At 37.9% G+C, this 27,905-nt stretch overlaps 1 protein-coding gene across 1 annotated transcript in view; it reads right to left on the reverse strand.

Moving 5' to 3' along the window:
• Positions 1-4,116: 4,116 nt before the first annotated feature.
• LOC106137403 (hemicentin-2) overlaps positions 4,117-27,905 on the reverse strand; it is a 34,885-nt gene continuing 11,096 nt past the window's right edge. Inside the window, exons 5-15 of the mRNA XM_013338221.2 lie at positions 27,609-27,760; positions 15,459-15,606; positions 13,546-13,676; positions 11,661-11,820; positions 10,943-11,046; positions 9,328-9,517; positions 8,039-8,172; positions 7,229-7,409; positions 6,648-6,895; positions 6,079-6,234; positions 4,117-4,326 (exon numbers count right to left, since the gene is read on the reverse strand). Coding sequence (XP_013193675.2) covers positions 4,117-4,326; positions 6,079-6,234; positions 6,648-6,895; positions 7,229-7,409; positions 8,039-8,172; positions 9,328-9,517; positions 10,943-11,046; positions 11,661-11,820; positions 13,546-13,676; positions 15,459-15,606; positions 27,609-27,760 — 1,814 coding nt within the window. The remainder of the gene's footprint in view (positions 4,327-6,078; positions 6,235-6,647; positions 6,896-7,228; positions 7,410-8,038; positions 8,173-9,327; positions 9,518-10,942; positions 11,047-11,660; positions 11,821-13,545; positions 13,677-15,458; positions 15,607-27,608; positions 27,761-27,905) is intronic.

Genomic DNA, 27,905 nt, shown 5'->3' on the forward strand with positions numbered 1-27,905 from the left:
AAACTGTCATATTTAGTTTTTTTTACGTAATATGAGGCATTTATTTTTGCCAGAACCTGTGTGGATTTTGTGAACTCTCGAGAATCGAACCCAATAAGAAGGTATATTTTAGCTGTGAGCTTCAAATAAACGAAATTATAATTATGAACACTTACCTACGTAACGTAACGTTTTATCTACGAATAAAAATTCTAAATAAGTATATTTACGAGTATAAAATATGCACATAAATATCAACAGTTTTTCGTTACATTAAAATTTCGTAACCACTTCGAATTGAATTTTCGGAATTATTTAAAATACGAACACATTTTTACTTAATAATTTCTCATTTAAAAATTAGAAAGATATGACACTTTTTTTTTTAATTTTCCCGCCCGCACTAACACCTCGCCTTATTCAGCTAATGCGTACGACCACAGAAATATCACGGCCGCAGCACCGCAACCAAGCCTGGATTAGAGTTTTTTGTTTCATCCACACTAATCCCTAGTTAAGCCTTAGCACCGGGACTCTTTGGATGTGCATTTTGGTACATTTGTACATTCCGCCAGTTTTTAGTTAGAGGTATCAACGCTAAGCTACGTTTTTGTAATCAGCCAGTCTTTTTTTCGAATTTAGACGAATTTAGTTTTTTTTTTGTTTTATTTTTTTTTAATTAACTGGCACTATATGTATTGTTTACGTTGATATACATATTATGTTGAGGACAAATATATTTAAATTAATTTATAAGAAAGTACACTAACTGACTAATTGACTGATATATTAACGCACAGACTTAATAACTGGGCCTAAAGTTATGTCATTTGGAATGTAGGTTCTTTGTCGTCGACTGCCCGAAATCCCCGCGAGAATGGAAATCATAGGGATTTTTCGTTTGACGGGAGTGGACGGGCGTTGTCAATTAGTTAAATAAATCTTATGACACAATAGTAAATATATATGTATATTACTATGTAAACTTTATAGTATGTAGGAACATCAAGAGTACAAATACAAATCATAAATTTATTAAATAAAACCAACAAATTGCGAATATCTCCATTTATTTTCGTTTTCCAATAGTTTAGTGAAAACATTTCGACAGTTAGAAAGACTTCGTTTAAACTATTTACATTATAACTGACAAACTTAAGCAAATTTTTATTTATTAGATAAAATTATTAACTAGCAACGAAATTGGATATTTCATATCCTTAACTAAAATCGCATTTTCAACTTACCATTTATAATTAATTCACAACGTTTTTATACAAGGTGCGTGCAAAATTAAGTACAAATATTTTAATAGCGGACTCAGATACGGACTGTGAAAATATTTCCTTAATAAAAATACCTGTCCAAGAAACATTTTCCTTTAATGGTGCCAGGAACCACACGGCACCAATAAAAAATAATAGAACTACTCCATCTCGTTTCCATGGATGTCATAAAAGGCGACTTAGGGATAGGCTCACATACTTGGGTATATTCTTTTAGGCGATGGGCAAGCAACCTGTCACTATTTGAATCTCAATTCTATCATTAAGCCAAACAGCTGAACGTGGCCTATCAGTTTTTTCAAGACTGTTGGTTCTGTTTAACCCGCATGGGATATACACGTGATTATACGTATTTACGTACGTATAAAAACAAAATGATTGTTTCCTTTATTTAAAGTGGCACATTCTTTACGGAGTCTAGGATTAAAATATTTATACTTAGTTTGAAACGACTTTACAATATGTCGAAAACTTCAAAGATTTTCACATCATACATTTTGAGGTCGGTATATTATATGATTTTACGCTCAATATTATTTACAAACAATGTATCTTTTTCATAATGATAAATGCAGCCGTAATAAAAACATCACTTTACTGTATTTAGTAAAATTTGTTATTATTATGTGTATGTTTTCCGACCCAAACTAAGTACTTATTCAACAAAGTAATGCCGGACATTCATTTGTAATTTTACTATTAATTAAAAAATATTAGTTGCTGTTATTTACATTAAAAAATATGTGTCTCAATCAAGTAAATATAACTACATTTATTATATGTAGAATTTGTAATTATGACTTACAACAACATAGTTACTTTACTGAAACAAAACAAAATAACACAGAAAATGAATTAATATAATGAATTACATATATTAAATGTTTCGAATAATTATTTTTATCTTTATGCGTACCGACCATAAACATTAAAAAAATTCCTCTTTATTTTTTTTTAATAATGTCGGCATTACAATGTTTCTCATCTCTTCTCTGTCACTTTGACACATCACATCGAATGCGGTGAGCTTTGGCGCGGAATACATTAACCTAACTTTTTGTAACTGTTTCTTGACAACACCAAGCAAGATATCTTTTTCAACATTTGAGAGGTTATCTCAGAATTTATTTTTCTCATTCTTTAAGCCTAATAGGCTCCAAAGAAAGAAGTAGTTTATCCATCATCATTTTCTTCACCACTTATATGACGACTTAGGCGCTATTAATAATACAGAATGCGCAAAGGCTACGTACAAACAAAATAATTTCTCACCGCATCTAGTGTGTAGAGACCTTTATATACAAATAGGTTTAACTGTATTATACAAAACATATTTACAGTGTAATATTTATTTACAAAATGGACCAACTATAAAATAGACGTCTCAAGTCTTGTGTAAAATATTTAACAGTTTCGCTTTTAGACATTCGCAGCAAAAAATATAATCAAAATGTAAATTAATAATAAATTGTCTGGCAGTGATAAGGTAGCGTAAAATACAAAGTCGTAAGTAAAAGTTTATTTTTATAAAAATGAATATTTTTATGTAGATTATACAATTTAATCCGTGACAGTTCAAAAACGTGTACAAAAGAATTGAGACATCAGTATTAATTATTTTTATTATCACATTTTGTGATTATGATATATTATTCACTAATATGTTTTAATCAACTATTTTACAATAAGGGAATGATCAATTGAAAACACAATTCAATTGGCTTTTTCCCGTCCGATAGCCACGTTAATTACGTAATTTACGAATTTTGGTAATAAAATTTAATAATTGTAATAATTTGTTACACACGATTGGTTTTTATTAATTTCACAACCATTTGCCAACTGAAAATTAAATAATCAACGTCATTACTTCGTTCATATTCATTCAATGATACCTTGTAGTCAAACGTTTATTATATATATGTATATACATTAAATGTTAGTAGTAACGCAATTATTTATCCTAACTACCTATGAATTCCACTATTCAGTTTAAATTGTGTTAGCACTGAAGGTGGCATAATGACGGATCTTTGCAAAAGAAAATTATGGTATATTTAAAAACAAGACGTTCTTATCTCTCTGAATTTATATCCAACTAGCTGTCCCGGTAAACGTTGTTTTGCCATATAAATAATTTATAAGAAATTTCTAAATAAAAAATGTTAAGGGTGGACAACCCTTATCATTAAGGGGTATGAAAAATAGATGTTGGCCGATTCTCAGATCTATACAATATGCTGACAAAATTTCATGAGAATCGGTCAAAGCCGTTTCGCTGGAGTACGGGAACGAACATTGTGACACAAGAATTTTATATATAAGATAAGAAGAAGATACTAGAGAAGTGGTACAATATGAGATAATAAAATAATAGCGTTTTGTTATTTAAGAACAAAATAAAATCTTAGGTAAAAGAAAAGATTTGAGAGAAAAATTAAGAAATTATTTTGATTACAACATAATTTGATTGTTAGATTTCCGCCTGTTATTATACACATAATGATTATTTATAAAACTTATTTAATTGAAACTACAAGGCCATTTATTAAGCTTTCAATTGTTAGCTTGAGCATTTCAATCATTTGTCAATGCCATTTTCATCATCATCAATCATTTCTTGCTTACCCCTTTAACATTCACGTAAATAAATTTACAATAAATATAATCAAAACATTTGCAATTAGTACAACGTATCGTGTTCAAAAAAAAAAAAAAAACATCTCACACTAAAAAAACGACCCGTCCCTCCAACCACGCTTCAATCTGTGTCTTTTTACACTAAAATGTCACCTGAGTTCTTTATAACGTTGAGCACTATTTACACCGCGTCCTAAAGTTGTGTCGTTTGTCAGAGCGGCGTGTCGCGCGGTGTAACGCGCGGCGCCGCTGTAGGCGCGGGCGCAGGCAGGGGGCGCGGTAACGTGCGGAGGTGCTGGAGGGGGATGCCACAGCGGCTGTCATTGGGCACTGTGATCGTCGACCCCCGAGGTAAGGTGCATGAGCCCGCGGCGAACCGAGCGGGCGGCGGTATGCCTGATGGCGCGTTTTGGAATGTGTCCTGTGAAACAAAATGAGTTGTGAAGCAAGAATTTACAGCGAGACAGCATCTAAAACGCCTCATTTTTAAATAACTGAGGGAAACACTGAGTTACGATGCTCGTTCAGAACGGAATAACAAGCAGAATTATTCTGCTTAGCTTGCACATATTAATTCTGGGCATGGCTTCTGGTATAGACACTTATATAATTGAAGATTAAATCACCTCACTTCGGCTTCTGACAAGATTCATTAAAAAACCTAAAAGTAACGAACAGGACACGTCTAACAAAGTGTTCCTTCTGAAACCATTATTTAATCCTGTCAATATGACTTTATAATGTCATTTGAAACTAAAAATACCTTGTCCCAGTAAATACATAGACCACTAAGATATAACGTCGTCAAAGTATCCAAAAAACGAACGACAACTTACTTGATTCTAACAATACAACAATTTGCCCTACTAATCCAGTTAAAACACGAGCGAACCTTTTATCGATACGAGCTGCGACGGCAAAGAAATAAATACTGATAAACGACTACTGTTTTAAGGCTCAATTACATTTGTCCGTTGGCAGCCGAATACAGGCTGAAGTATGGGGGTCGAGACAAATGAGGTGATTATTCGAGCGATCGGAAACTTTCGTGTTTCGGTGCAAACCTTATCAATTTATGCGCATATTTATTGGAGAATCGTGAGTGTGGAGCACATATGCTTTGAAATATGTCGGTGCGATATCTCTCATCACAGCGTTCACCCGATTACGTTGTCAGATGTTGGGCACAAAGTTTGAGTTCGCAAACAGCTGTTGTGTCGAACAATAATACTTTAAATAATGTTACTGAATTTGGCGCAGTTCAGATAGTTTGTTGTCTGCATATTAACAACTAGCTTTGTAAATTTTTGGGGAACAGTTTTTGGTAGTTTTAGCCTTAGGTGTGTCGGATCTAAAAAATATATTTTCTGCTGAATTAATTAATAATGTAGATTTAACATTCCTTATCTCATTGAATCAGCCCAATTAATCAATTGTGTGTACTTGATTTTATCTGGACGCATCCACAATTCACATCTGCAGTGCTTTTGAATCCACTCTTACAAATTAGGTTTGTCAGCACCACTTTTGGAATTTTTATTTCTAAGAGCATCATCCAGTTACTTTAGAGGAGTGGATAGTATTAAATTAATGACACAATTTACTACATGGAAAGAAGTTTAAGGTGAGACATGAAGGAAAATTAAAAAGATCGAACGAAAAACAGGATGACATTATGTTTCATGAACATTGGTAATGAAAAGAATTCATCATTTGGATTTGATACAACGCCAATTCCGACCTCAAAGAAGGCACGGCACAGCTTCCAATATTGGCGGAGATCCAATGGTTTAACTTTAACTATTATTAGCATTTTAGTTACTTTAACTAGCCGTGCAGTAAATATATCTAGGAGCATAATTAAGTTTTCAAGATCAATATCTGCTTTGTCAATCAATCGAGCTTACTGTCAGAATAAAATTAGGCTTCAGATTTATCAACTTGGTAACGCTCTTTCTAAATATACATTAAATTACGCCTCTTTTCCGGCGGGGGACGCAGAGAATACATCTTTTCACTTGCTACACTATCTTTTCACAGCTTACTTCTTTCTTTTCATCCACATAACTGTCTTCATGCAATCTCGTCGGTTTCAGGTACTAACGTTTATATATCCGTTTAAGAAGAAAATTTGTAGTAATTTACTCGAAGTGGCGAAAAGTAATTAACTTACCGAAGCCTCATGCATAGGATGAGACGGCGGTGGGGCAGTTCTCAACGGGCAGTACCCTGGCAGACCACCTCTGACCCCAGCAACGCTGCCTCTGGGACCTCTACTGCCGGGTGGAGGGGAGATCGTGGACACTTGCTGTTGACGATAGTAGTCCAACTGTCAAAAAAGGTGGTCATTAATAAAAGTTCCCATTGAAGAAGAAAATTCGGGTTACAAAAAATATAGAATCTAGTACTTGTTCTATTTGAATGTGAAACAAATGTTAATCGTTCTCCTGGCTTTAGTCCCAGTTGCATTCTCACCTCACTGGAGAGAAGCCCGGGGTAAGCCCTTGACCATGGATCCTGGATTGGGTGAGTCAGGTTTTTACACGAAGCGACTCCCGTCTGACTTATAGTTTCTCATACGTTTAGATAAAATTTGTTGCATGATGATCAAGTAGGTATAAGAAAGATTTTTAATCGAAGAAAAAACATAATCTTTCACATAAGTTAAGACTACATTTATTTAGCAAAAACTTAACTTAATCACGTGATGCAAAAATATGATAAACAGATTTAAATTCTCACCTGCATCTGGTCTGTGTCAGATGGTATAATATCTGGATTCCTATCGTCGCTCTCACTGTCATCTTTCTCCCTCAATTTGTCCGGGGAGGCTGGTTGCGAGGACGGTGGGGGTGCAGACCTGGGTTTCCTCTTGGCGCACCTCTGTCTGACAGCTATCATGAAGAGTACTAGTACTACCATCAGCACTCCGCCTCCGCCGACGGCAGCCGACATGGCTCCGGACATTTGAAACGCTGTTCTTGGTAAATCTGGTGGAAAGATCAAGATTACCGTTGAGTTTCAAAGGTCGAGACCTAATTTCGTTTGTGATAACAATAGTTACGTAATTTTAAACGTTCCAGAAAATTCTAGTAAACAACTTTTTTGTATTGTTGAATTTTTATTGGGGTTTCTAAAAGAGCGATTAAAAGCATGTTGTTGATGATTGATTACAAATAATAAAAAACTTGAAAATTACAAAAAATCTAGAGTGATGACATAATGACAATTTTTTTCTAAAGTCACTGCCATAGCGACGATGATACATGATGATTACAAAAACATATTGACGCCTTCAGTCCAAAAGTAAGTTTCATATTTACCCAAACTCTTGTCATGGACATGATGTTTCTCTGGTGGCCTCAAGGTCATGGCTCTTAAAGGATAAGGATCCCCTCGACCCTTGGCGTTGTAGGCGAGGACTGCTGCAGCATAGGTCCTGCCAGGAGACAGGCCCACAGCAGTGAACCGAGGAACTGCACTGGACACATTGGCTACAATTTCCTGGTAAAGAAATATTGACATGTTAATTTTAAAACCAACATAAATATTGTATTTACATAGATATCTAATCAATCAATTCATAATAAAACTAAATATATGTAAGAGAAAGTTGAAAATGTTCTGAAAACATTAATATTTTACATACGTACATACATACATACATATGGTCACGTCTATATCCCTTGCGGGGTAGACAGAGCCAACAGTCTTGAAAAGACTGAATGGCCACGTTCAGCTATTTGGCTTAATGATAGAATTGAGATTCAAATAGTGACAGGTTGCTAGCCCATCGCCTAAAAAAGAATCTCAAGTTTATAAGCCTGTTCCTTAGTCGCCTTTTACGACATCCATGGGAAAGAAATGGAGTGGTCCTATTCTTTTTGTACTGGTGCCGGGGACCACACGGCAATATTTTACATAGAGAATTTAAATGAAAGACAAAGCAAAGGAAGTTTGTAAGTAATAATCATTATGTATGTATATTGTGACAAGTTGCAAACCCATCCCCTACAAAAAAAGTCCCAAGTTTACTAGCCTTTACCTTAGTCGCTTTTTACGACATCGATGGGAAAAAGAGTGACATCTATTCTTTAGTGCCACCACACGGCAAACTAAAAGTGACAATATACCTGAGAGACGATCTCCCGCACTTCCAACAGGAATGACTGTGGCATCCCACCGTTGAACCCTTCAGAGCAGCGGATCCCGAAGGAGGTCAGGGAAGCGTTGACCACCGTGCAGTTGTGGACCTGGTCCGGTCGACCTATCATTTGGACAAACAAGTATTAATTGACCACATATGTTTTATGTAAACTCCTGATCTAAGAAGAGTTTCTTAGACGATAAACAAATTTCTTTTAAACATGCAAGTAAATACTTTTTTAAGCCTTAGCTTTGCCGCCAATAGTGGAACACTAAAATTAGCTCCTGTGACTTAAGTAGCACAAAAGTCTTATGGAGGTCTTATGGAGGTAACGCTAGATCTTCCGTAAAATCGTCGGGGTATAAATAAAAAAGCTTGAGGCATCAATAAAAGACCGGAGAGACATCACACCGTTCAATACAAAATTGAGGGCAGATTTAAAATCGACACTTATTTCAACTGAAACTTACCAGCAGCAATGATATGGTAAACACATGGGACCCTCTGCTTCCCTATCACATAGGGCTCCCGGGTAATGAAGAGGGGGGCGGGGGAGACCGAATCGGCACATCACACCGTTCAATATAGAATTGAGGGCAGATTTAAAATCGACTCTTATTTCAACTGAAACTTACCAGCAGCAATGATATGGTAAACACATGGGACCCTCTGCTTCCCTATCACATAGGGCTCCCGGGTAATGAAGAGGGGCGCCGGGGAGACCGAAGCGGCACAACATCACACCGTTCATGACAGAATTGAGGGCAGATTTAAAATCGACGCTTATTTAAACTGAAACTTACCAGCAGCAATGATATGGTAAACACATGGGACCCTCTACTTCCTTATCACATAGGGCTCCCGGGTAATGAAGAGGGGCGCCGGGGAGGCCGAAGCGGTACAACATCACACCATTCAACACAAATACATATATACATACATAAAATCACGCCTCTTTCCCGGAGGGGTAGGCAGAGACTACCTCTTTCCACTTGCCACGATCCCTGCATACTTCCTTTGCTTCATCCACATTCATAACTCTCTTCATGCAAGCTCGGCGGTTTCGGGTACTTTTGACCTGACCCTTTACCAGGACGTCCCTAATTTGATCAAGATATGTTCGTCTAGGTCTTCACACCCCGAACTTTCCCTCCACACTCTCCATGTATATCTGCTTAGTCAACCTGTTTTCATTCATCCTCTCCACATGACCACACATTCAACACAAAATTCAGGGCAAATTTAAAATCGACTCTTATTTAAACTGAAACTTACCAGCAGCAATGATATGGTAAACACATGGGACCCTCTGCTTCCCTATCCTGTTGTGGGCCCAGCAGAGCAAGGTGCCGTAATCCATCTCCGTGTGGGGGGTGTACGTGACGGTGGAACTGGTGCCGGCCCTGGACACGTAGGTGTCACTGACCTCGTTGCTATTGGCCGTGTTGTTGAAGGTCCACCGGAACTGTTGGAGATAGTAGACGTTAAATTTTCGAAGCGATTTTGCTTAGGATTGGAGTTAACCTAATTTTAAATTAATTGGAATATGAAACTTTTTGTTGCCGTGTGGTTCCCGGCACCAATTGAAAAATAGGACCACTCTATCTCTCTCCCATGGATGTCGTTAAAAGCGACTAAGTGGTAGGCTTATAAACTTGGGATTCTTCTTTTAGGCGATGGGCTAGCAATCTGTCACTATTTGAATCTCAATTCTATCTTAAAGCCAAATAGCTAAACGTGGCCTATCAGTCTTTTCAAGACTGTTGGCTCTATCTACCCCGGAAGAGATATAGACGTGATTATATGTATGTATGTATGAAACTTTTGATTGAATTGTATAGTTTTAATTAGATCGGAAAGTGGACGGCAAATGACCACAGGGAAAAAGTAATGATGAAATTGAGATTCAAATAGTGTCACTGTTGCTCTTCGCCTAAGAGACAATCCAAAGTTTATTAGTATTTTTTCTTCATAAATAGTAAATACATATTTATACCTCTTCATTTGGTTGTATAAGACAGTTAGTACAAAAATGAAAATAATTTATTTTCTACAATAAGTAAGTTTCTTGTAAAAAGATGGACGATAGAGCTCAAGTTAATGGTTCCTAAGTGACCAGTTTAAGATGGAACGCGCACTATTTCTTGATTTGTTATCTCGTGATTTATTTGTTTAACTTTAACGTTTACATCAGTTTTTGTATTTAAAACTATTACACAATATTTCAATGGAAAAGTCATGTGTTTTAAAATAGCCTAGTTGATTGACTGTAAATTTTCACCGAACTATACATTTACCAAAATAAAATATAGTTAAAATATAATAAAGCGAAAAATCGCAAATATTTGGAAGTGCTAGCTCGTAAACTGATATAAAAAAGATTGCTTTTGGTGGAAAAATCCTTTATTACAGTGAAAATAGCGAAGATTTAAATTATTAAAGCAGCGATATTATGTACATGTGTGATATAAACTTATAATAATAAACTTTATATCTGTGTAAGTTATATATTTTTGACTGCGGCGTTGGCACCGGAGATTAAAGTCATTCATAAAGTTTTAATGTTTATTCGTGATTTTTTAATATGTCATACAACTAACATATAAATACATCTGTACAGCTTATTCATACTACATCGTAATTAAGATATTGCGATATAAGATTTTTTTTGATATTGTCTCATTTAGAATCCCACCCCAGCGTCTCTATGCACATGTTATCTTCAACTTATGAATTTTAAATTCACTATCGAATACATTTTTTAAACTTGCGTGCACAATTTTATATCTCTATTACCATAAGCCTATTTCACTCAAATTTCAAGACAAAAAAAAACAATTGTCTATGCATTCAAAATAAAGGTTTCGTAGAAATATCCAGAACAACTTACCACAACTTCTGGTGGGTTGGCATCGACATGGCATGTGATGTGAGCCCTCTCCTGCTTGGCGACGCCGTGCACTCTCTGCTGGGAGCTCCTACAGGTGGGTGCGTCTAAACAAAAACAATGATATTACCTTAATGTTCTAAAGAACATCTAACAATAGATTTCTGATTAAAATTACTATTTATAAATAAGCCTTCATATTGCATTCATTCTAGAATTTTATCAAACATCATCCAATATGTGTAAAGTTTTACTCCAGAGGTGGCGGAGTTCTGAAGGTAGTCGCTAAGTTTAAAAACCTGACTTACCCAATCGTGGGAGGTGAGAATTTTACTAGGACTATTGCCACGATGAGGAAGAATGACTGTTAAAATTTGTGTATTATTTACGTTTTCTTGTTACGTTTGCCAGTTTTAACCGCAGGTTATAAAGCAGATGCTTTTACGACGTTATTTCAACTGTAAACCATATTATTTCAGTTTGAACTTTGTCACATCCATTTATATATATTTTTTCATTAAGACATTTTCGAAAATGTGAGAGTTGTATTGAATTTTAAGAAAATACAAAGTAAATATATTTATTTAGTTCGACCCCACATTAAGTTTTCTCTCAGACCCAAAGGTTGACTGGTAGATAATGCTTCTAGCATTAAGTCCGCCAATTGTACTATACATTTGTATTTTGTACAATAAAGTTTAAATAGATAATGGAAACTTACACAAAACATCAAGAGTGAAAGGCTTGCTTTCTCCGTCACCTTCGGCGTTGAAGCCCACACAAGTGTAGTTCCCAGCTGTTCTTCTCCCAACACCCTGGAGGACCAGGGATTGGTTGCTGATGATCACGCCATGACCCACGTTATGGAGGAGCGGTTTACCCTGATAAAAAAGTAAGATTCATGAGTTTGGGTAGTTTAATAAACTCAAGAACTATATACAGTAGCGTAAAAATGTTGAAGAATAAAATTTTGAGTTAGGATTTGAAAGTTCTGTAGACAAAAGAAATACCATAAAGATTAAAATTCTACTAAATGAGATTGAATAACGGCCTCTGTGGTGCAGCGGTATTACGCTTGTCTGTGACATCGGAGGTCGAATCCTAGGTTCGAATCCCGGCCAGCGCATGATGACAAAAGAACTTTTTTTTACTGGCTTGTGTCTTGGATGTATATCTATATAAGTATTTATTCTAAAATATAGTATCGTTGAGTTAGTATCTCGTTACACAAGTCTCGACCTTACTTCGAGGCTAACTCAATCGGTGTAATTTGACCCTTATATATTTATTTAATAAACCACTATTCCTGTCAACAATTTTAGAGATTTCTTTATCGACTCGAAAGTTAGGACAATTGTAAGATTTAATGTTATCAGAGGCTGGGTGAACACCAAGGTGTGCAGTGGCGATTGACCTGACGCACACAATTGGTTAGGTATCATTAGAACGATCTGTTTGTACAAATTCAAAACGTTTTTATATAAAAGAGTTTCTGTGGCAGTAGTAGAATTAAATCAGAATGTTTCATAAATATGAAGGAAGTATGCAGAGATCGTGGCAAGTGGAAAAATGGAGTCTCTGCCTACCCCTCCGGGAAAGAGGCGTGATTTTATGTATGTATGTTTCATAAAAACGACCTCTTATGAAAATCACTGGCTTCGTTGAAGCAAGGTCAACAATGTTGGGATGTGTGTGTGTTTTATAAAAATACTTTTAGTTCTCCATATTCGAGTTCAAAATCCTATGGAAGCTACGGTCATCAAAACTTATAATATAAATGTTTTATGTCGAAAGAAAACATTTTCAAGTTGCACAGTTTTTAGTATACGGTTCGAGGTAAAAGTTAATATGACTTTGTTATCAATTACTATCCTACTATTTATTATAAATGCGAAAGTTTTCGAGTATGTCAGGATGTCAGTATGGATGTTTGTTACTCTTTCACGCAAAAACTAGAGAACCGTTTACGATGAAATTAGAATATAGGTAGCTGAAGACCCAGAATAACATATAGGCTACTTTTTATCCCGGAGTACCCGCGGGATTGATTCCACGCGGACGAAGTCACGGGCGGCCTTTATTGAGACCATAATTATTTCCTTCCTTCTGTCACGTGATTTATTTACCTAACGAAACAAGAAACAAAAAGCAATTTTTGTGAGTTATTCGATTTAAAAGAAAAAGGAACGAAGAGCTAATAAATTACAGAATACTAATCTTGTTTTGTTTCACTTAAGCCTGGCTATTTTGACAACTAGATGACCTAAAGTAACAAGACGGCCTCAATAGCAGATGTATGATTCCATTCAGGATGCGTCTAATTTATTAGCCAAAAAATATAATTTAACTGGGTCGTATGGTTCCCGTTCTTATTCCCACGGATGTCGTTAAAGGCGACTAAGGGGTAGGTAAATAAACTTGGAATTCTTCTTTGCGATGAGCTATCAACTTATCACTATTTGAACCTCAATTCTATCACTAAGCCTAACAGCTGAACGTGACATATCAGTCTTTTCAAGACTGTTGTCTCTGTTTACCTCGCAAGGGATATAGACGTGACCATATGTCGTATTATTGTAATATATAAAGAATCTGTCAATGCTCACGTTATGTCTCCATTCCACTTTGTAAACATAGGGGTGTGCTCGGATGATGCAGTCGAAATAAACGTCCGACCCTTCTCTTATGTTTGTCGGGTCCAAATTCGTTCCCAACCTTACCGTTGTCTCCGGCACATCTGTAAATAAAATAAGATTTAAAACAACAATTTCAATTGAGTGACCGGATAAGGAACAGCGTGATAAGGGAATATTGTGATGTGAAAGAAGATGTAGTTACAGGAATAGAAAAGGGTATGTTGAGATGGTTCGGTCATGTGGAGAGGATGAATGAAAACAGGTTGACTAAGCAGATATACCTACAAGGAGAGTGTGGAGGGAAAGGTAGGAGTGGGAAGACCTAGACGAACGTATCTTGATCAAATTAAGGACGTCCTGGTAAAGGGTCAGGTCAAAAGTCCCTGAAACCGCCGAGCTTGCATGAAGAGAGTTATGAATGTGGATGAAGCGAAGGAAGTATGCAGAGATCGTGGCAAGTGGAAAGAGGTAGTCTCTGCCTACCCCTCCGGGAAAGAGGCGTGATTTTATGTATGTATGTCAACAATTTCAAGTGCTATTTGAATCTCAATTCTATCATTAAGCCAAATGGCTGAATGTGGCCATTCAGTCTTTTCAAGACTGTTGGCTCTGTGTACCCCGCACGGGATATAGACGTGACCATATGTATGTATGTATGTATTTCAAGTGCCGTGTGGTTTAGAATAGAATCACTATATATCTTTCACCTGTTAGTCTGTCCTTATCCATTATCTAGACATATCAAAACCATCTCATCATAAGAATAGAATAGATTTGTTTTCAAAATTGGATACAAGGTATCACTAATTGACGTAACATCACTTAAATCTAATTATAACTAGATACTACCGCTCCCAAAGCGCATGTGTAGAAGAAGCGGCGGAACAAACTACACTGCAGCATTTTCATCGGACGTCAATATACAAATATAGATCTCTTAAATCTAAATCATGGACGAATGCACATTGTCTGCATTAATTGAGAATAATAATGTTAATCTTAATTTGAAACATTGTTTCAGCTTGGAAAGGAAGTAAAGGAAGTATGCAGGGATCGTGGCAAGTGGAAAGAGGTAGTCTCTGCCTACCCCTACGGGAAAGAGGCGTGATTTTATGTATGTATGTATGTATGTTTCAGCTTATCACGCCTTAGGTTTAAGTCAGATCATAGAGTACCTTTGTCCATAAACCATCACCTCAGTAGCATGAAATCCACGGCTGGGCATCATCATGTCGTTGTGAAAAAACGGTCAAGTGTGAGTCCGACTGGCTTACTAAGGGTTCCGTGCCATCGTCACATTTGCTACTTAAATATATATTTTTTATATTCACATTTCTAGCAGTTTATTGAAGCGACCAAAAAAATGTTAAAAAATTACGTTTGTTGTATGGGAACCCCATTTTAATAGTTGCTTTATTGTTATTTCATTGTTTATTTTTAAAAGTAATACATAGATATATAAAGTAAATACTTATCCTGTGAAAATTTTAAGCGTCTACCTTACTTTCCTAAATACTGAGCAAAAAATAATAAACATTTAAATATTCTTTTTAAATTTTAAGTACGGTATTTGTTGTTATCTGAATTCAATTTTAAAGCCAAATAGCTGAACGTGGCCTATTAGTCTTCTCAAGACTGTTGGCTCTGTCTACCCTGCAAGGGATATAAACGTAATTATATGTATGTATGTCTATATGTTGTTATAGCGGCAACGGAAATATAAAATTTGTGAAAATCTCAGCTTTATAGCTATCACGGTTTATGAGATAGGGCTGACTGACAAACGAACAGATAGCTAACACGACTTAGTAATAGGGTTCCATTTTTACCTCTTAAGTACGGATTCCTAAAAAAAAAAGTTTAGTAGATATGTTAGAACTCACATTGTATATCTAATGTCCAGTCGTCTTCGAGTGGTGTAACTTTGGCCATTTGCGGGTTCGATGCCCGACACGCCAATTTCGCTCCGGCATCAGATTTGGTCAATTGCAGTGAAACTGTTGAAGTTGTTGTGTTTCCGTCTGATGATAACTGCAAAAAAATATATTAAATTAATGTAGAACGTAACCAGAGGGGGTGAGTAACGCACAACTAAAGGACACCATCCATTTATATAATCTCGTCTATATCCCTAGCGAGGCAGACAGAGGTAGCAGTCTTGAAAAGACAAAAGTTTGGCCTAATGATAGACTTGAGATTCAAATAATGACAGGTTGCTAGCCCATCGCCCATATGAACAATACCAAGTTTATAAGCCTATCCCTTAGTTGCATTTCATATCGGTTAAAACTATAGTACCCGTGGGATTGCGAAAAATTTGTATTTTTTGTGGATTGTGTTGAATCCGTCGCTTTTTGTAGACATCGCGTTAAATTAAAGTGAAAGAGAAGGAAGTATTATGTTGTCTCTAGCACACATGCCACCAACACAGATTTTGGACAGCAGTACATGATTGAATGTACAGTGAGCTTGTGTGTCTGAGAGCCGAAATCCGAGGCCGAAGAAAATACAAACGTTAAGAAAAACAAAAGAAATTCGTTGCTCTTAATGCACAAAAGTAAATACTACAGAAGAAAAAGTCATCAGGAGAACAATAATGACCGTTTGCATCAAAACAAATCAGAATACTCTCTGTAACTACTTTAGTTTCTTCTGTCAAGACAATTAGTCCGACAGTTTTTGCTGTTGCTTCGTAGAGTAGATTAAATACAGAGTCTACATTTGAAAATCCCTTATTAATATATTGTAAATGCAAAAATCTGTCTGTCTGTTCCGCTTACACAGCTAAACCGCTGAACCGATTCGATTGGAATTTGGTATACATATAGTTAAAGACTTCGCATTCTAATATAGGATATGGTATTTTTGGAATTTTCCACGGGAACGGGAGATAGCGGGAGGTTTCGTTTTACGCGGGCGGAACCGCGGTAGTTCTCTAGTTGATTCTTTGACTATTTTTGAAGTAATGTACATTAGTTTCAATACTAACCGATGCTCTTACGGCGACGGTAAAAAAACATCGTGTAAAAACATGCACGTTCAGGCAACTGGATGTGTAATTAGGATTTAATACGGGTTAAGTTTTCCTACAAAGGTTGCGGAGGTCAGATGGGAGTCGCTTCGTGTAAAAACATGATTCAATCAATCAATGTTCAAACGCATACCCCTGGCTCCTCTCCAGAGTGGTGAGGATGCAACCGGGACTAAAGCCAGGAGGGAGGATAGTAGCTGTGGCTCTGTATAGTAATCTACTCTCTGTCCGTTCCGTTTCAGGAAAAAGTGGGATAAAGTTTTTGTATTTTTCCAGCATTTATTATTTCACCCGGAGATAAGCCCCTGCCTATCCCTCCGCTATATCTGACGGGCTCACCGTAATTTAGACCTGCCAATTTGTAGAGGATATTTTAATTTCGCTATTAAATTATTGCTTTATATCTTAAGCATGGAGTTTTTTTTGATTTAATGGGTATTGGTGATGGGATATTCAAATTTCATTTTCAAATAATATATTATTTCTTTGTTCTTTTAATTCATTGTTTAACTATCCCATAGATTCAGTAGCACGGTTTACAATTAAATTGAAGAAAGATTAGGCTGAGTGTTACGAAGTTACTCGTATCTGGTCATAATAAACAGATAGGAGATAATTTATTCTCTGTTAATGTTCTAAATACCTAAAAGTATTTAATAGAACAATGACTCCAGTTTGGCGCCGTGTGTTTTTCGGCACTGTTATAAAAAAGAATAATACCACTCTGTGGAGTTCACATACAAGTACCACAGAGATTACTACGCGTCGCGACGCCGCGCTCTGTGCTGCGTGCCCCCCACCACCGCGCGAGTTACACTGTGACGCGTATTAGGTGTGAAATTAATTAATATTGTATAAATTCATGTAAATTTTGTAAAATAAATCATTCTCATTACACATCTTTCTACTGGTATTTCATTTTGAGTAGTCCAAGCTCACAACAATTGGTGACCCCGATTCAAAAAAAAAGAAAAATATTCAAGAAAATGGAAAGAAAGGAAGAATATACTGACGCGTCCGCCTCTCCGGAAGCAGTTGCAAGGGAAGTCTCCACCATTTCTCTTCAGTCAAGAATACCATCATTTTGGCGAGCACAACCGAAACTGTGGTTTGCACAATTTGAGGCCGTGGTATCATCATACAAGACCAGTGAAGATCAGAAATATAATCTCGTTATCGCCGTATTAGAAAGAACAGACATCGAGCAAGTGAGCGATATCATCTGCAATCCCCCATCTGCTGGAAAATATCAGGCTCTGAAGAAGAGATTGTTGTCGGTGTACGAGGAATCAGAGTCCAAACAATTTCAAAAGCTGTTAGGAGGATTAGAACTGGGAGAACAGAAGCCTTCACAACTTCTTCGTGTTATGCGAGATTTATCCGGAACAAAAGTCGCTGATGATGCCCTGAAAGTTCTGTGGATGGGACATTTACCGTCACAAGTACGAGCCGTGCTGTCTGTCAGCACAGAATCCTCGCTCGACACCATGGCCACGATGGCAGACAAAATGATGGAGCACACAGAACAAACCGTAGCAGAAATTCGACAGGATGCAACCCCTGGAAGCAGCAGCGGAGCACAAAACAATTTGCAATTTCAAGTATTAAGCAAACAAATAGAAAAGCTTACACTCGAGATTGCCGCTCTCAAGGAAGATCGATCCAGATTTCGTGGTCGTCAGCCCTTTAGAAACCCCCGTCGAAACAAATCGTCAACAAGATCGAAGTCGAGAAATGGAAGAAAACCAGGTGACCCAGAATGGGAGTGCTCCTACCACTATCGTTTCGGTGATAGGGCCAGAAAATGCCAGTCACCCTGCGCTCGACGACGGTCGGAAAACTAGAAGCAACATCGACGGTGGCGGGCGTTGGTGTTATTAAAGGGAGTAACCGCCTCTGCATCAGGGAGCTGAACACAAAGGAGCGTTTTCTCGTTGACACCGGCGCAGACATATCTGTATTAGCAGCAAGAAACAGAAAACAAACTCCGAGCAACACCTACAAACTGTACGCAGCGAACAATACGCCGATACGAACCTACGGAGAGAAAACTATAGATCTCAACATAGGACTTCGTCGCACATACAGATGGACTTTCATCGTTGCCGACGTACAGACATCTATACTGGGGGCAGATTTTTTACGAAATCACAAGTTACTCGTCGATCTACATCAAAAGAAACTCATAGACAGCGTCACCGATTTGAAGATAGAAGTCATAGAAACAACAAGTGATCAGCCGTCAGTATACATCATAGACAAAAATCACATATATCAAGATATCTTAAAAAAATATCCCGATGTACTACGCCCGATGTCATTGAGAGAACCAACAAAACATAGCGTTACACATCACATCGAAACCACCGGCCCCCCACTCTTCGCCCGGCCTCGACCCCTACCACCCGACAAGTACAAAGCAGCCAAGATGGAGTTCGAGAAAATGATGGAGATGGGTATTTGCCAACCGTCCAAAAGTCCATGGGCAAGTCCATTGCACGTCGTCACTAAGAAAAATGGCTCACTTCGTGTTTGTGGAGACTACAGAAGACTTAACGCCGTGACTGTACCCGACCGTTATCCCATACCAAGAATTCAAGACTTCACATACAGATTGCACAATAAGAAAATATTTACGAAATTGGACTTGAAAATGGCATACTATTGGATCCCAATCAAAGATGAAGATAAAGCAAAGACAGCCATAATTACACCGTTTGGACTCTTCGAATTTAATTGCATGACGTTTGGTCTACGAAACTCAAGCCAAACATTCCAAAGATTCATGCACGAGGTACTGCGAGGCTTGGATGACATCGTATATTCATTCATCGACGATTTATTAATATTTTCAAATACTCCGGATGACCACAAAAAGCACATAGAACAAGTCCTGGAACGCCTAAGTAAATATGGAGTATCGTTAAATATCGAGAAATGTGAATTCGGAAGAAACAAAATTGAATTCCTCGGTTATCAAGTCTCAGTGGAGGGGATAACACCGACCGATGAACGCACGCGCGCCATCTCTAACTATCCGAAGCCAAACACTGTGCAAGATCTCAGAAGATTTCTCGGCATGGTCAACTTCTATCGTGACTGCCTACCTCATCAAGCTGAACATCAATATGAACTGAACAAGTACTTGCATAACGCCAAGAAAAACGATAAGACGCCGATAATATGGACAATTGAAGCAGAAACAGCTTTCGATACATGCCGACAAAGCATTCTCGAAGCCACCACATTATCGCATCCAATGCCCGGTGCACCGTTATCATTGATGACCGACGCATCTGACTGCAGTTTGGGCGCAGTGCTACAACAGAAAGAAAAAGATGCATGGAAACCACTCGCATTTTTCTCAAAGGCTATGAGCGAAACGCAACGGCGATACAGCGTGTACGATCGCGAATTACTAGCTATGTACACCGCTGTCAAACACCTACGTCGACTTATAGAGGGTAGTGAAATAACTATTTACACCGATCACAAGCCGCTAGTAAACGCCTTAACAAGACCGCCGAGCAGCAGTGACACACCGAGAAGAGAAAGACAACTCCATTATATTAGCCAGTTTTGTACAAAAATCAAATTCATACATGGAGAGAGAAACCAAGCTGCAGATGCCATGTCACGTATAGAAGAAATAGAATTGCTCACATGGATAGATTACGAAAAATTATCACAAGAACAGAGAAAAGATGTCACCCTGCAAGATTTGAGAAAACATCCAAAGTTAACCTTTGCCGACAAAATTTTTGCAGGCGTCACTCAACCTATCACATGCGAAACATCGACGGGAAAAAATCGACTTTATCTACCGAAAGCTTTTCGTTACGCTGCTTTCAAAGCGCAACACGAATTAAGCCATCCAGGAATACGCACATCGAGAAGAATAATGACTTCAAAATATTTTTGGCCGTCGATAAACAAGGACGTCGGAACATGGGCCAAATCCTGCATTGGGTGTCAGCGTGCGAAAATTCATAGACACGTAGTCAGTCCCTTGGGCGAGTTTTCACCGGCAAGAAGATTTGAACATATACATACAGACATCGTTGGACCTCTGCCGATCTCGCAAGGTTACCGCTATCTCGTGACGATAATCGATCGCAATACAAACTGGATGGAAGCTATACCGGTCAAAGAGATCACCGCCAATATTGTTGCTCAAGCTGTCTACGAAGGATGGATATCGAGATTTGGATGTCCCATAAGAATCACCACGGACCAAGGCCGACAGTTCGAGTCATCTTTATTCAATGCACTAATGAAGAAATGTGGTATAAGGCGCATAAGAACTACAGCTTATCATCCTCAAGCTAATGGAAAAGTGGAAAGATTCCATCGCACATTGAAGGCGGCATTGATGGCCAGAGACGCAATTTCAAAGTGGAAAGAAGATTTACCCACAGTTTTGCTTGGCTTACGCACTGCACTTCGTGATGACAACACTAGTCCTGCACTGATGACTTATGGTTCTACGCTACGAGTCCCGTTCGATTTCTTTGTACCTACGAAGTCAAAGAATGAAGACGCCGAATTCATCCGTCAGTTTACAGAGACAATGTCAACATTCACACCTGTACAGAGAAAAATCGCATCGAGCAAGAATCTCTTTGTATATAAGGAATTGTCAAATTGCAGTCATGTATTCGTTCGCAATGACACCGTAAGAAGCCCGTTAACAGCGCCATATGACGGCCCATACAAAGTGATTGAGCGACACAGCAAACATTTTAAGATTGAATTGCCTCTACGAGCATCCAACATATCCATAGATCGACTCAAACCGGCGCACATAATCAATCTAGACGACAACATAGCAGCGAACGCGCAACAGAGCCATCCCCACTCTTCGGAACCCGCACCCGCGGCAAACACAGGTCCGCGCGCGCCGTCGGTTCACACACCGAGTGCGCCAAAACCACGCATTGTCATGAACAAGCCAAGAACACAGGAGACATTAACTAATTCGAAGACATCAAGATATGGAAGAAAAATCAAACCTAGTGTACGCTTCGCTTGAAGGGGGATAATGTGGAGTTCACATACAAGTACCACAGAGATTACTACGCGTCGCGACGCCGCGCTCTGTGCTGCGTGCCCCCCACCACCGCGCGAGTTACACTGTGACGCGTATTAGGTGTGAAATTAATTAATATTGTATAAATTCATGTAAATTTTGTAAAATAAATCATTCTCATTACACATCTTTCTACTGGTATTTCATTTTGAGTAGTCCAAGCTCACAACAACTCCATCTCTTTTCCATGGATGTCGTAAAAGGCGGCTAAGTAATAGACTTATAAACTTCGGATTCTTCTTTAAGGCGATGGGCAAGCAACCTGTCACTATTTGAATCCCAATTCTATCTGCTATTTATGCTATATTCTACTGCTGGCTCGATCTACCCCGCAAGGGATATTGACACGTGATTATATGTATGAATGACAATTAACGACTCTAGTTTCATAAGACGCTACATCTAGTACACATAAATACATCTATGACACGCGTAATGAAACCGCACCTATACGAAAATCTTATATCCAAATTCGAGGGCGTCGCCGAATATGCAATAAAGCGCGGCACCTGATAACTTGAGCATAAAACATGGATAGTACAGAAGTAAAGTTTGTTTATGATTGTTTTTTTTAATATAAATTTATTTATATTAAATTAAAAATATCTCTCATCTTTGCGTGTTACATACACACATACATATACCTAGTCATGTCTACAAATATCCCTTGCGAGGTAGGCAGAGCCAACAGTCTGAAAAGATTAATATGCGTTCAGCTATTTGGCTTAATGATAGAATTGAGGTTTAAATAGTGACAGATTGCTAGCCCATCGCCTAAAAGAAGAATCCCAAGTTTATAGTCCCTCAGTCGCCTTGTTCGATATCCATGGGAAAGAGATGGAGTGCTCATATGTTTTTTTATTGAACCACATGGCAAATCAACATTTTTGCGTGTTTCCAGTTTCAATATCCGCTACCGTAAGCCTGGGGTCCGCTTTCCGACTTTAGTAGATAAAAATATCTAAACTTTATTAGTTTATAAGTTACTAGCTTTCCGCCCGCGGCTTCGCCCACGTGTAATTCGGTTATATATAGCGTTTTTTAATGATCTCGACAGGGCTTTTTCTTCCACAGGCTGAAATCTTGTTACAACTGGAATTAAATATAGCCTGTGTTACTCAGGGATGATGTAGATTTACGTGATTCTTTTTTTGTTCGGTAGAGTATACTTTCAAGTTGGTCCCGTTGTTACCTAGTCAGGATCTGATGATGGTATTCCAGGGAAATCAAGGGCAAACCTCAAATTTACAGGCAATTACGTTTTTGACAATTTCATAGATCTGTTTAAGTATTTGCGTCTGATAGTCATCATCCCATGTGAATGAGCTGATGATGGAAGGTACAACTCCTCAACGGTTAGGAGTTGAAAGAAAATTCTTACGAAGTTATACGTACATGTGAGGCTATTAGGTTGACCTGATAATAAAAAGTAAATCTCATTAACGTTAAGAATTTAGGTGAAAATGGATGCGGACAAATTTCGTCTCTTCACTTGTTTCCTTTTAGCTGTTTGTATGGGGAGTGTTAACACAAAATAGGGATTTAAAGGCGTGATGTTATTAATGTTATGCATGTATGTACATAATTATGTATGTTATTATGTATGTTAAAGAGACGACTGAAAGTTGTCATACAAAGTCTTTTTTTTTAAGGATGGGAAATCATCAAATGACCTCTCCCGCTCTGGGTGGAACGGAAGGGAGTGTCAGACTTTTACTGACTAAAACCCACCTCGTTCCTTCAGTTGCCCTTTGCGTTCCGGGGCCACGGTATCTCGTTAGAACTTTCCCGCAGCCCCGGCTCAGTTTATCCCGTTTCCCCCCCTTGGGGGTTGACATTTCAAAAATCCCTTCTTAGTGCTCACTTATGTTACTAAAGGAACCTCTGTTCAAAATCTCAGACTCCTATACCGAGCGGTTTCGGCTGTGCGTTAATAAATCAGTCACCCAATCGCACCCCCTAAATCACGATTGGAGGGTAGTTTGAAAAAACTTATAATGTCAAACATATTTACTTGCCTATGTACGTGTTCATGCCAAGTTTCAAGTTTATAAACCCAAGGAATAAGATTTTTCATAGAAACGTTTTTACCCCTTTTCCCCCCCTTGGGGGTTGAATTTCCAAAAATCCTTTCTTAGTGCTCCCCTACATATCCCAAGGAACCTACATTCCAAATTTCAGCTGTCTACGTCCAGTAGTTTCGACTGTGCGTTGTCTGTCAGTCAGTCACTCAGTAACGGAAGAGTTTTATATATATAGATTCCTGCTTCGTTCGCGAAAGTAATCGGTTATTGTAAGAACAGTTATGTTTTCTACTATATTTTACGCCGTTTCTTATGTTTTTCCTAAAGGTCTATTCTATCTGTGCACCAAATTTGATCATAATCAGTCCAACAGCTTTTGAGTTTATTCGTTACAAACATACACAATACAAATCTTTTCTCTTTACTATTAGTGTGGATCGATTCCATCTAATCTAATACTAAGCCACTTCTTGTTGGGTAAACGAATTTACAAATAAATAAATAGGGTTTTAAAAGAAATTCGTCTTACTTCTGTACACTAACTATTTTGTGACACTTGATTAAGACACAATATGTCGCTTCAATCAAATATCTTCCACGTATCGTGTACGGGTGAGCTGTTGTTTGTAATTTAATTAAATTTTCGAATAACATACCGCGGCGAGAGATTAATATTAACTCGAATTAATTAAAACCAATTTGACTGTGATTGTAGCAATATATTGCGAACTTGATTGCTTTCTTGTTATATTAATTCTTGAATGATTTGGGTCTAAGGTACGATCTCGTGGAAATTTTTAATTATCTTAATTTTGTGAGTTTTTTTTTGCCAATTGGATTCGTGCACTTTAAAATAGGACCGCTGTATATCTTTACCATGAATGTCGTTAAAGGCGACTAAGAGGTAGGCCTATAAACTTGGGTTACTCTTGTAGCTTAGCCACCTGTCACTATTTGAATATCAGTTCTATCATTGAGCCGTACAGCTGAATCGATCGTGGGAATATGATGAGACAGAGAAAGTGAAAAAATAAAATTTCTGACAGAAATTAGTACATCAGTGTTATTCAAACTTAATCAGAAATATTCAATTGTCGATAGATATATTTTGCATTAAACATTAATCTGTATTTTTTTCCTTTCTTCCGCCATAGCATTTCAGTTACGTAACCAGTTGCGAAACAGAATTTTTTATTATCTTTTGGCTATTGGTTGCGTAGGATGATTGATCTTTTTCTTTATACGCAAGTGCCAATCATCAGTGGAAGTTATATAATAATTATATACTTATAGTCGTTATTTGAATCCCAATTCTATCACTAAGCCAAACAGCTGAACGTGGCCTATAAGTCTTTTCAACACAGTTATCTCTGTCTATCCTACAAGGGATATAGACGTAATTACATGTATGCATGTTTATATTTATATTGTGTTATATTATATTTATATAACATAGCTTTTGGCAACTCTCTTTTAAATATACTAAAAGGTTACGACTAACTTTGAAACTCCTATATCATAAACACCAGTCCAAAAACGCCCCGTCTTCATAATAACTCCGGGTTCATAATAACGCAAACAATGTTAACACTGAAGAAATTTCATTTATGCAACAATTACCAAGTGAAGTCCATAGCTGCAAAGACGCCGTCCACATATTTAGCGAAGTTAGGATCACCTGCGTATTTTACGACATACATACACACATACATAAAATCACGCCTCTTTCCCGGAGGGGTAGGCAGAGACAACCTCTTTCCACTTGCCACGATCTCTGCGTACTTCCTTCACTGCATCCACATTCATAACTCTCTTCATGCAAGCTCGGCGGTTTCGGGTACTCTTGACCTGACCCGGTTTTGACATGTCCGGCTTTAAGTCACTTGGGCTATTAATTCAAGAGTTGATGATGTAAGTAGGTCACTATCTACCTGGCGTTAGTCCTGGTAACAACGTTTTCATCCTGAGAAGTGAAGGTTTCTGATCATAATGGATCCTGGATTGGTTACGTCAGATTTTTACAAGAAGTTACTCCCGTTGAATTCCGGATAACCGTCGCAGGGAATCTCTTTATGTGTGGTATCCGGCACCAATTAAAAAATAATAGGACCAATCCATCTCGTTCCCATGGATGTCGTAAAAGGCGACTAAGGGATAGGCTTATAAACTTGAGATTCTGCATTTAGGCGGTGGGCTAGCAACCTGTCACTATTTGTATCTCAATTCTTTCATTAAGTCGAACAGCTGAACGTGGCCTATCAGTCTTTCAAGACTGTTGGCTCTGTCTACCCCGCAAGGAATATGGACGTGATTTAATGTAAATAAATTTATTTGGTCTTGGCCCATAATTTTTGTGAGGAAACATCGTGACGTTCAAAAATAAAGGCACATAAAAGTAATAAATGCAGATTGAATGGGCCTTTTAGCGCTCGGGGAGTGCTCAAACCGCTCGTAAGTGGGAGCCTTGGACCCATGATTCACTAGCGTGGTGAATCGATGGAAACAACTAGTCCCATTACTTCATACATACATAAAATCGCGTATCTTTACCGGACGAGTAGGCAGAGTCTACATCTTTCTACTTGCTTCGTTCCCCCCCTACTCCATATACATACATACATACATAAGATCACGCCTCTTTCCCAGAGGGGTAGACAGAGACTACCTCATTCCACTTGCCACGATCTCTGCATACTTCCTTCGCTTCATCCACATTCATAACTCTCTTCATGCAAGCTCGGCAAACAAACTTACTTTCGCATTTTTATTATTATAAGCATGGATGAACCGACTCAGCTATTTTATATTTGCACACAGTGTATTATTTATATGGATTATACAAATAAGCGGTGGATTATTGGGATTTTATTCTGCAGCGTTGGAAGTGCCATCCGTTTGTTTATTTTCGTTCTGAACCTAAATTTGATTCGCGTAATCGCTTTTATATTAGACGCAGGACTTAATCGGATTTCCATTGTATTATATATTTGTATATCTATGTTATTTTTGTCCCGCGGTTAAACATATTATTACGTCATTATGTTATTATTTTTAATTTTCAATTTGTTTATGAAATGTAGACGAAAATACTCGAAACCCACGTCGATATTACAATTATTCAGTGATCTTTGGTATGTTCTGTAGTATAAGTAAAAAATAGTAGTGCCCTTGTATTGAATTTGTCTTTATTTTTAGTTTTATTCTTATTTTTCTTGATGTACATAAATAAATACATAGATGAATAAATAATAATTTTGAATTTGGATCAGCGCAGATTATGATTACAGAACAAAGAAGAAGAAGAAGTTCCCGTTACATCGTTACCATTCTGGAGAGGACCCCGGGTGCGTTTTGTCATGAATCCTGGGTTAGGTGAGTCAAGATGAAATGACTCCGATCCGAATGATGAAGAGAACCTAACACGTATTAGATCATGGTTACGAATAACCTTTGCAGAGAAACCTAACCAACATTGGAACTTGGTAACACATCCAGCCTAGGTAACGTGGCATGCGCTATAAACTATCGCTTTTTCGGTTTTTATTATGACGTGAAACGGGATAGCGATTTCCTTTACTCGCCTATAAAAATATACTTTACATATGCTGCAGGAGCTATGATTCGGCTCGACCGCCACCAAAGGGAAGATCTTCCGCCAGGCTAGGTGTTATGCCTGGGGAACCGCGGCTCCGACTATGTTGAGTCGGAGGTTGTATTTATGCTCCAATCCGTGAAATCTTTGTTTGCGCGATTTAGATTCTTCGCTGCTATTGGCTGAGCGCGTCAATGTCTTCGCTATGATTGGCAGATGGCGTGTGACGTAAGTTATAGTCGCCACATAACTTTACCGCCTAACGAAGCTTTACAACTGATAACACAATATACTTACGGTTTCCTTAGCATTGTTGATCCTCTGACCATTCTTCCACCAAGTGATGGAGGCCGGAGGTCGCGACCCTGAACTCTGACAGAGAAGGTCGTACCTCCTGCTGGCTGAGAGGGGCTGGTTGGACCCCAATATGTGCACGGTTAGAGGCGGGACTGAAACAAGTAATATTGGGTTAGAGATAATTTTCAAATCATGAGTTCCTCGTGGACCAACTGATATGTACAACTAGATGTTTTATTAGGACTTTTTTTTATTAAAATAACTTATATATTTCTTGGGAAAATGACAAATAAGTAG

This window comes from Amyelois transitella, chromosome 18 (assembly GCF_032362555.1).
Source record: "Amyelois transitella isolate CPQ chromosome 18, ilAmyTran1.1, whole genome shotgun sequence".
In the NCBI taxonomy this organism is placed as follows: domain Eukaryota; kingdom Metazoa; phylum Arthropoda; class Insecta; order Lepidoptera; family Pyralidae; genus Amyelois; species Amyelois transitella.